This window comes from Oncorhynchus masou, chromosome 29 (assembly GCF_036934945.1).
Source record: "Oncorhynchus masou masou isolate Uvic2021 chromosome 29, UVic_Omas_1.1, whole genome shotgun sequence".
NCBI classification, from domain to species: Eukaryota; Metazoa; Chordata; class Actinopteri; order Salmoniformes; family Salmonidae; genus Oncorhynchus; species Oncorhynchus masou.
This window is the reverse complement of record NC_088240.1, coordinates 19,171,217-19,183,319: the sequence shown is the minus strand read 5'-3', so window position 1 is coordinate 19,183,319 and position 12,103 is coordinate 19,171,217. Positions and strand designations below refer to the sequence as shown.

At 52.0% G+C, this 12,103-nt stretch overlaps 1 protein-coding gene across 2 annotated transcripts in view; it reads left to right on the top strand.

Annotated features, from left to right (window-relative positions):
* The window catches only part of LOC135519129 (protein dopey-2-like), an 80,121-nt gene that overhangs the window by 40,823 nt on the left and 27,195 nt on the right, over positions 1-12,103 (top strand). For both annotated transcript variants that reach the window (XM_064944197.1, XM_064944196.1), the window contains 4 exons: positions 1,335-1,525; positions 1,647-3,343; positions 3,480-3,671; positions 3,789-3,911. In XM_064944197.1, coding sequence (XP_064800269.1) covers positions 1,335-1,525; positions 1,647-3,343; positions 3,480-3,671; positions 3,789-3,911 — 2,203 coding nt within the window. The remainder of the gene's footprint in view (positions 1-1,334; positions 1,526-1,646; positions 3,344-3,479; positions 3,672-3,788; positions 3,912-12,103) is intronic.

The following is a 12,103-nucleotide window of genomic DNA, read 5'->3' as shown; positions in this document are numbered from 1 at the left end:
AAGAAGGCTTCACTGCGCCCAAGAAAGTCCAGCAAGCGCGAGCTCCGTCTCCTGAAGTTGATTCGGCTGCGGGATCGGGGAACCACCAGTACAGAAATTGCTCAGGAATGGCAGCAGGCAGGTGTGAGTGCATCTGCATGCACAGTGAGGCGAAGACTTTTTGAGGATGGCCTGGCGTCAAGAAGGGTAGCAATGAAGCCACTTCTCTCCAGGAAAAACATAATATTCTGCAAAAGATACAGGGATTGGACTGCTGAGGACTGGGGTAAAGTCATTTTCTCTGATGAATCCCCTTTTCGATTGTTTGGGGCATCTGGGAAAAAAGCTTGTCCGGAGAAGACAAGGTGAGACCTACCATCAGTCCTGTGTCATACCAACAGAGAAGCATCCTGAGACCATTCATGTGTGGGGTTGCTTCTCAGCCAAGGGAGTGGGCGACTCACAATTTTGCCTAAGAACACAGCCATGAATAAAGAATGGTACCAACACATCCTCTGAGAGCAACTTCTCCCAACCATCCAAGAACAGTTTGGTGATGAACAATGCCTTTTCCAGCATGATAGAGCACCTTGCCATAAGGCAAAAGTGATAACTAAGTGCCTTGGGGAACAAAACATTGATATTTTGGGTCCATGGCCAGGAAACTCCCCAGACCTTAATCCCATTGAGAACTTGTGTTCAATCCTCAAGAGGCGGGTCGACAAACAAAAACCCACAAATTCTGACAAACTCTGATTGATTATGCAAGAATGGGCAGCCATCAGTGTGGCCCGAAGTTGATTGACAGCATGCCAGGGTGGATTGCAGAGCTCTTGAAAAGAAGGGTCAACACTTCAAATATTGACTCTTGGCATCAACTTCATGTAATTGTCATTAAAAGCCTTTGACACATATGAAATACTTGTAATTATACTTCAGTATTCCATAGTAACATCTTGACAAAAATATCTGAAGACACTGAAGCAGCAAACTTGATGAAAATGTATATTTGTGTCATTCTCAACTTTAGGCCACAACTGTACTACTGTAGTGAACCTGTTTTTCTTTCCTCAGATCACTGAGATGGACTCTGTCTGTCTCATCTCCCTATGACTGACTCTGTGTATCTCTGTCCCAGGTCTCATCTTCCTATGACTGACTCTGTGTATCTCTGTCCCAGGTCTCATCTCCCTATGACTGACTCTGTGTATCTCTGTCCCATGTCCCAGGTCTCATCTTCCTATGACTGACTCTGTGTATCTCTGTCCCAGGTCTCATCTCCCTATGACTGACTCTGTGTATCTCTGTCCCAGGTCTCATCTCCCTATGACTGACTCTGTGTATCTCTGTCCCAGGTCTCTGTGTGTGGTGGTGGACTGTCTGAACAGCCCAGATGGTTCTGTGAGTGCTGCAGCCCAGTGCTGGCTGGTCAGGGCTCTCTCCCTGCAGGACGTGGTCCGCATCCTGGAGCCTGTTCTGCTGCTGCTGCTCCACCCCTCCACCCAGCGCTGCACCATCCAGAGTGTCAAACAGAACCTCACCGCAGGTGCGTGCGTGCGTGTGTTTTGTGTGTGTGTTCTGGAGTGTTAAGTGGTGATTTTTGGAGTGTTTAGGGATGTTACTCTCCTAGTGTGTATATGTTTTGGTAGACCTCTTTCTCTCTGTAGGTAATCTGAAAGATTTAAACAGCAGAAGTCGAAGCACCACCAAGGGTTCCACGGGCGCCATGGCAACCAGCACCCAACCAGATGAGGGTACACTGGGTCACATGATCCTGGTGGACCGGGAGGCCCTGTGGGGGGAGCTAGAGCGTGACCCAGAGACGACCAATCCAGCGGCTGACTCCACGGAGGTGTCTTGCAGTGAGAGCGAAGCCACAGAGGGGGAAGATGAGCTGGAGGAAGAGGAGGAGGAGGAAGAGAGCGAACACACCGAGTCAGCTGACACCAGTGGTGCCCAGGTCTCCACAGAAAACTCCAGCTCCGCCACTTACGGTTGTAGCGTAGAGGAAGGAGGTGTGGTCAGCTGCCTGAGGAGGTTGGAATCGGAACACACGCAGGTGTCCGATTCGCTGTCGAGCGAGGAGGATGACCTGGAGCGTGAAGCCATGGCTCAGTCGCGTCTCCTCAAACAGGAGCATGAGAAGCGTGAAGTCATTGACTCTCTGTTCCGCCATGTTCTGCTGTACTCTATGCCCGGCGGCTGGCCCCGACTGCTCCACGGCCTGGCCCTGTTGGACAGTCTGTTGAGAAGCAGCGCCCAGCGCCCTCTAGTGGACGCCCTCTCCTCCACCTCCCTGGACACCAGCTCAGCCGCCCACCTCAACCTGGTCTCCAACCTTCTCCAGCGCCACCAGCAGGCCCTGGACGGAAGAGGCTTCCATGGACGCCTGCTCTCGCCCACCTCCTCGCCCTCCATTCCCCCTTCCCTGCTCATCGAACTGCTGGTATCGCTGTGCCTGAGGTTCCTACATTCCCACTACCCATCCTACCTCACACTGGGTCCCAGGGAGCTGCAGGGGAACAGGGAGGTCCAGGTCAAGAGCGTGGGGGTGCTGACCCGCCTGGTGACTCAGCTGGGGTGTGTGGTGTGGGGTCAGAGGGACAGCTCCACCCTGCAGGAGGCTGGGGTCGGCCCAGAGACCATCCGCAAGCTGCTGGCTAGGTGTAAGGTGCAGCAGTACGCCCTTCTCACCCTCTCAGCCTCCATGTACATCAGCCAGAAAGGGGTGGAGAAGGACTCTGCCATGGGGGGTCTGAATCTGTTCGATGAACAGGTGGGCCTGTCTGAGGAGAGCCTGGTGAATCTTGGAGGGGGAGGGGGGCAGGAGCAATACCCCTTACAGATGGAGCTGCTCAAGCTCCTACAGGCCCTCATCGTCCTGGAGTACTACGTGTGGCCAGGGGGGTCTGGTTCAACCCCGCACCCCGATGAGCCCCATGACACACCTGTAGCTACCCCTGCCTCCTCAGCCATGAAGCAGGAATGGCAGACAGGGGTTCTGTTCCAACAGTCCATCAAGGCAGCTCAGTATGTCCAGACCCAGCCCATCACAGCCCAGGGGATGTTTGTGTCTGCTGCAGCCCGGGCTCTGCAGCCGCAGTACGGCTATGCCATGCACCCCCACTGGGTGGCTCTGCTGTGCTCGTCTCTGCCCTACCTCGGGCGCTCGCTGGGCATCATCGTTCCTCCGCTCATCACCCAGATATGCAGGAACCTGGATGAGCTGGTCAAACAGTACGATCACGACGGGGGGAAGGCTACACAGAGTAGCAGGAAGGAGAACATTGCTCCTGATTACCCTCTCACCCTACTGGAGGGACTGACCACACTCACTCACCACTGTCTACTGGACAACAAGAAGGTGAGTCTCGCGCGCGCGCGCACACACACACACTACTGATTTGGCAACATGTAGGTGGATCACTCTGCTACCCACTCAGACACACAGAGTTGACTGCAGAAAACAATTGTTTAATGTTTCCATCTGTCCCTCTCAGTCCCTGGTGGCCTGTGACCCTGCAGATGTCCGGAACGCACGCAATGCTGTGATCAAGGAGCTGCCACACATGCTCAGTAGTATGGCTCTGCTGTGGGGTGTTGTCAAGAGGGAGGAGTCCCAGAGGAGGGGCTCAGACTCCGCCCAGACCACCAGACACCCCTCCACATCCGTCTACTTCAGGAGCTCCAAGGTATGCCTGTGTTTATGTTTGCGTGGGAGTGTGTTTGTATAGGAAGTAAATAGTGCTATGATATATACTGCATGTGAATTTGTGTGTCACTCTGATGGTACTGGTGTGTGTGTGTAGATCCTGAGGCAGCGTGTGTTGGAGTTTCTGACTCCTCTGACGGGGCAGTATGGGGTGCAGCTCATGGCCTCAGTGGGAGCAGTGTGGAGCAGCCGGAGGAGCAAGAGACACACCACAAACAAAGTGAGTGTTTTAAAATTATTATTATTTATTTTTGCAACAAGTGGATGACACATACATACACTCACACACCTTCCATCACAACAAGAGGGTGACACACACACTCACACACCTTCCATCACAACAAGAGGGTGACACACACACTCACACACCTTCCATCACAACAAGAGGGTGACACACACACTCACACACCTTCCATCACAACAAGAGGGTGACACACACACTCACACACCTTCCATCACAACAAGAGGGTGACACACACACTCACACACCTTCCATCACAACAAGAGGGTGACACACACACTCACACACCTTCCATCACAACAAGAAGGTGACACACACACTCACATACCTTCCATCACAACAAGAGGGTGACACACGCACTCACACACCTTCCATCACAACAAGAGGGTGACACACACACTCACACACCTTCCATCACAACAAGAGGGTGACACACACACTCACACACCTTCCATCACAACAAGAGGGTGACACACACACTCACACACCTTCCATCACAACAAGAGGGTGACACACACACTCACACACCTTCCATCACAACAAGAGGGTGACACACACACTCACACACCTTCCATCACAACAAGAGGGTGACACACACACTCACACACCTTCCATCACAACAAGAAGGTGACACACACACTCACATACCTTCCATCACAACAAGAGGGTGACACACGCACTCACACACCTTCCATCACAACAAGAGGGTGACACACGCACTCACACACCTTCCATCACAACAAGAGGGTGACACACACACTCACACACCTTCCATCACAACAAGAGGGTGACACACACACTCACACACCTTCCATCACAACAAGAGGGTGACACACACACTCACACACCTTCCATCACAACAAGAGGGTGACACACACACTCACACACCTTCCATCACAACAAGAGGGTGACACACACACTCACACACCTTCCATCACAACAAGAGGGTGACACACACACTCACACACCTTCCATCACAACAAGAGGGTGACACACACACTCACACACCTTCCATCACAACAAGAGGGTGACACACACACTCACACACCTTCCATCACAACAAGAGGGTGACACACACACTCACACACCTTCCATCACAACAAGAGGGTGACACACACACTCACACACCTTCCATCACAACAAGAGGGTGACACACACACTCACACACCTTCCATCACAACAAGAGGGTGACACACACACTCACACACCTTCCATCACAACAAGAGGGTGACACACACACTCACACACCTTCCATCACAGCAAGAGGGTGACACACACACTCACACACCTTCCATCACAACAAGAGGGTGACACACACACTCACACACCTTCCATCACAACAAGAGGGCGACGCGCGCGCACACACACACACACACCTTCCATCACAACAAGAGGGCGACGCGCGCGCACACACACACACACACCTTCCATCACAACAAGAGGGCGACGCGCGCGCGCACACACACACACACACCTTCCATCACAACAAGAGGGCGACGCGCGCACACACACACACCTTCCATCACAACAAGAGGGCGACGCGCGCACACACACACACCTTCCATCACAACAAGAGGGCGACGCGCGCACACACACACACCTTCCATCACAACAAGAGGGCGACGCATACACACACACCTGTCATCACAACAAGAGGGCGACGCATACACACACCTTCCATCACAACAAGAGGGCGACGCATACTCACGCACACACACACCTTCCATCACAACAAGAGGGCGACACATACACACACACACCTTCCATCACAACAAGAGGGCGACACATACATATACTCACACACACACATTCCATCACAACAAGAGGGCGACACATACTCACGCACACACACACACACACACCTTCCATCACAACAAGAGGGTGACACATACATACATACACACACACACACACACACACACACACACACACTTCCATCACAACAAGAGGGTGACACATACATACATACATACACACACACACACACACACACACACACACACACACACACACACACACACACACACACACCTTCCATCACAACAAGAGGGTGACACATACATACATACATACACACACACACACACACACACACACACCTTCCATCACAACAAGAGGGCGACACATACACACACACACCTTCCATCACAACAAGAGGGCGACACATACACACACACACCTTCCATCACAACAAGAGGGCGACACATACACACACACACACCTTCCATCACAACAAGAGGGCGACACATACACACACACACACACCTTCCATCACAACAAGAGGGCGACACATACACACACACACACCTTCCATCACAACAAGAGGGCGACACATACACACACACACACCTTCCATCACAACAAGAGGGCGACACATACACACACACACACCTTCCATCACAACAAGAGGGCGACACATACACACACACACACCTTCCATCACAACAAGAGGGCGACACATACACACACACACACCTTCCATCACAACAAGAGGGCGACACATACACACACACACACACACCTTCCATCTCAACAAGAGGGCGACACATACACACACACACACACCTTCCATCACAACAAGAGGGCGACACATACACACACACACACACACCTTCCATCACAACAAGAGGGCGACACATACACACACACACACACACACCTTCCATCACAACAAGAGGGCGACACATACACACACACACACCTTCCATCACAACAAGAGGGCGACACATATACACACACACACACCTTCCATCACAACAAGAGGGCGACACATACACACACACACACACACACACACCTTCCATCACAACAAGAGGGCGACACATACACACACACACACCTTCCATCACAACAAGAGGGCGACACATACACACACACACACACCTTCCATCTCAACAAGAGGGCGACACATACACACACACACACACACCTTCCATCTCAACAAGAGGGCGACACATACACACACACACACACCTTCCATCACAACAAGAGGGCGACACATACACACACACACACACCTTCCATCACAACAAGAGGGCGACACATACACACACACACACACACCTTCCATCACAACAAGAGGGCGACACACACACACACACCTTCCATCACAACAAGAGGGCGACACACACACACACACCTTCCATCACAACAAGAGGGCGACACACACACACACACACCTTCCATCACAACAAGAGGGCGACACACACACACACACCTTCCATCACAACAAGAGGGCGACACACACACCTTCCATCACAACAAGAGGGCGACACACACACCTTCCATCACAACAAGAGGGCGACACACACACCTTCCATCACAACAAGAGGGCGACACACACACACACACCTTCCATCACAACAAGAGGGCGACACACACACACACACCTTCCATCACAACAAGAGGGCGACACACACACACACACCTTCCATCACAACAAGAGGGCGACACACACACACACACCTTCCATCACAACAAGAGGGCGACACACACACACACACACCCTTCCATCACAACAAGAGGGCGACACATACACACACACACACACACACCTTCCATCACAACAAGAGGGCGACACATACACACACACACACACACACACCTTCCATCACAACAAGAGGGCGACACATACACACACCTTCCATCACAACAAGAGGGCGACACATACACACACCTTCCATCACAACAAGAGGGCGACACATGAACACACACACACACACCTTCCATCACAACAAGAGGGCGACACATACACACACACACACCTTCCATCACAACAAGAGGGCGACACACACACACACACACACACACACACCTTCCATCACAACAGGAGGGCGACACACACACACACACCTTCCATCACAACAAGAGGGCGACACACACACACACACCTTCCATCACAACAAGAGGGCGACACACACACACACACACACACCTTCCATCACATCAAGAGGGCGACACACACACACACACACACACCTTCCATCACAACAAGAGGGCGACACATACACACACACACACACCTTCCATCACAACAAGAGGGCGACACATACACACACACACACACTTCCATCACAACAAGAGGGCGACACATACACACACACACACACACCTTCCATCACAACAAGAGGGCGACACATACACACACACACACACCTTCCATCACAACAAGAGGGCGACACATACACACACACACACACCTTCCATCACAACAAGAGGGCGACACATACACACACACACACACCTTCCATCACAACAAGAGGGCGACACATACACACACACACACACCTTCCATCACAACAAGAGGGCGACACATACACACACACACACACCTTCCATCACAACAAGAGGGCGACACATACACACACACACACACCTTCCATCACAACAAGAGGGCGACACATACACACACACACACACACTTCCATCACAACAAGAGGGCGACACATACACACACACACACACCTTCCATCACAACAAGAGGGCGACACATACACACACACACACACACACACCTTCCATCACAACAAGAGGGCTACACATACACACACACACACACACACCTTCCATCACAACAAGAGGGCTACACACACACACACACCTTCCATCACAACAAGAGGGCGACACATACACACACACACACACCTTCCATCACAACAAGAGGGCGACACATACACACACACACACACCTTCCATCACAACAAGAGGGCGACACATACACACACACACACACCTTCCATCACAACAAGAGGGCGACACATACAAACACACACACACCTTCCATCACAACAAGAGGGCGACACATACACACACACACACACCTTCCATCACAACAAGAGGGCGACACATACACACACACACACACACCTTCCATCACAACAAGAGGGCTACACATACACACACACACACACCTTCCATCACAACAAGAGGGCGACACATACACACACACACACACACCTTCCATCACAACAAGAGGGCGACACATACACACACACACACACACACCTTCCATCACAACAAGAGGGCGACACATACACACACACACACACACCTTCCATCACAACAAGAGGGCGACACATACACACACACACACACACCTTCCATCACAACAAGAGGGCGACACATACACACACACACACACACACACCTTCCATCACAACAAGAGGGCGACACATACACACACACACACACACACACACCTTCCATCACAACAAGAGGGCGACACATACATACACACACACACACACCTTCCATCACAACAAGAGGGCGACACATATACACACACACACACCTTCCATCACAACAAGAGGGCGACACATACATATACACACACACACACACCTTCCATCACAACAAGAGGGCGACACATACATATACACACACACACACCTTCCATCACAACAAGAGGGCGACACATACACACACACACCTTCCATCACAACAAGAGGGCGACACATACATACACACACACACACCTTCCATCACAACAAGAGGGCGACACATACACATACACACACCTTCCATCACAACAAGAGGGCGACACATACACATACACACACACACACCTTCCATCACAACAAGAGTGTGACACACACACACACACACACACACACACACACACACACACACCTTCCATCACAACAAGAGGGCGACACATACACATACACACACACACACACACACACACCTTCCATCACAACAAGAGGGCGACACATACATATACACACACACACACCTTCCATCACAACAAGAGGGCGATACATACACACACACACACCTTCCATCACAACAAGAGGGTGACACATACACATACATACACACACACACCTTCCATCACAACGAGTGTGACACACACACACACACACACACACACCTTCCATCACAACAAGAGGGTGACACATACATATACATACACACACACACACACCTTCCATCACAACAAGACGGTGACACATACATACATACATACATACATACATACATACACCTCCCATCACAACAAGACGGTGACATACATTTACATTTAAGTCATTTAGCAGACGCTCTTATCCAGAGCGACTTACAAATTGGTGAATTCACCTTCTGACATCCAGTGGAACAGCCACTTTACAATAGTGCATCTAAATCATTAAGGGGGGGGGTGGTGAGAAGGATTACTTATCTTATCCTAGGTATTCCTTGAAGAGGTGGGGTTTCAGGTGTCTCCGGAAGGTGGTGATTGACTCCGCTGTCCTGGCGTCGTGAGGGAGTTTGTTCCACCATTGGGGGCCAGAGCAGCGAACAGTTTTGACTGGGCTGAGCGGGAACTGTACTTCCTCAATGGTAGGGAGGCGAGCAGGCCAGAGGTGGATGAACGCAGTGCCCTTGCTTGGGTGTAGGGCCTGATCAGAGCCTGGAGGTACTGCGGTGCCGTTCCCCTCACAGCTCCGTAGGCAAGCACCATGGTCTTGTAGCGGATGCGAGCTTCAACTGGAAGCCAGTGGAGAGAGCGGAGGAGCGGGGTGACGTGAGAGAACTTGGGAAGGTTGAACACCAGACGGGCTGCGGCGTTCTGGATGAGTTGTAGGGGTTTAATGGCACAGGCAGGGAGCCCAGCCAACAGCGAGTTGCAGTAATCCAGACGGGAGATGACAAGTGCCTGGATTAGGACCTGCGCCGCTTCCTGTGTGAGGCAGGGTCGTACTCTGCGGATGTTGTAGAGCATGAACCTACAGGAACGGGCCACCGCCATGATGTTGGTTGAGAACGACAGGGTGTTGTCCAGGATCACGCCAAGGTTCTTAGCGCTCTGGGAGGAGGACACAATGGAGTTGTCAACCGTGATGGCGAGATCATGGAACGGGCAGTCCTTCCCCGGGAGGAAGAGCAGCTCCGTCTTGCCGAGGTTCAGCTTGAGGTGGTGATCCGTCATCCACACTGATATGTCTGCCAGACATGCAGAGATGCGATTCGCCACCTGGTCATCAGAAGGGGGAAAGGAGAAGATTAATTGTGTGTCGTCTGCATAGCAATGATAGGAGAGACCATGTGAGGTTATGACAGAGCCAAGTGACTTGGTGTATAGCGAGAATAGGAGAGGGCCTAGAACAGAGCCCTGGGGGACACCAGTGGTGAGAGCGCGTGGCGAGGAGACAGATTCTCGCCACGCCACCTGGTAGGAGCGACCTGTCAGGTAGGACGCAATCCAAGCGTGGGCCGCGCCGGAGATGCCCAACTCGGAGAGGGTGGAGAGGAGGATCTGATGGTTCACAGTATCGAAGGCAGCCGATAGGTCTAGAAGGATGAGAGCAGAGGAGAGAGAGTTAGCTTTAGCAGTGCGGAGCGCCTCCGTGATACAGAGAAGAGCAGTCTCAGTTGAATGACTAGTCTTGAAACCTGACTGATTTGGATCAAGAAGGTCATTCTGAGAGAGATAGCGGGAGAGCTGGCCAAGGACGGCACGTTCAAGAGTTTTGGAGAGAAAAGAAAGAAGGGATACTGGTCTGTAGTTGTTGACATCGGAGGGATCGAGTGTAGGTTTTTTCAGAAGGGGTGCAACTCTCGCTCTCTTGAAGACGGAAGGGACGTAGCCAGCGGTCAGGGATGAGTTGATGAGCGAGGTGAGGTAAGGGAGAAGGTCCCCGGAAATGGTCTGGAGAAGAGAGGAGGGGATAGGGTCAAGCGGGCAGGTTGTTGGGCGGCCGGCCGTCACAAGAAGCGAGATTTCATCTGGAGAGAGAGGGGAGAAAGAGGTCAGAGCACAGGGTAGGGCAGTGTGAGCAGAACCAGCGGTGTCGTTTGACTTAGCAAACGAGGATCGGATGTCGTCGACCTTCTTTTCAAAATGGTTGACGAAGTCATCTGCAGAGAGGGAGGAGGGGGGGGAGGAGGATTCAGGAGGGAGGAGAAGGTGGCAAAGAGCTTCCTAGGGTTAGAGGCAGATGCTTGGAATTTAGAGTGGTAGAAAGTGGCTTTAGCAGCAGAGACAGAGGAGGAAAATGTAGAGAGGAGGGAGTGAAAGGATGCCAGGTCCGCAGGGAGGCGAGTTTTCCTCCATTTCCGCTCGGCTGCCCGGAGCTCTGTTCTGTGAGCTCGCAATGAGTCATCGAGCCACGGAGCGGGAGGGGAGGACCGAGCCGGCCTGGAGGATAGGGGACATAGAGAGTCAAAGGATGCAGAAAGGGAAGAGAGGA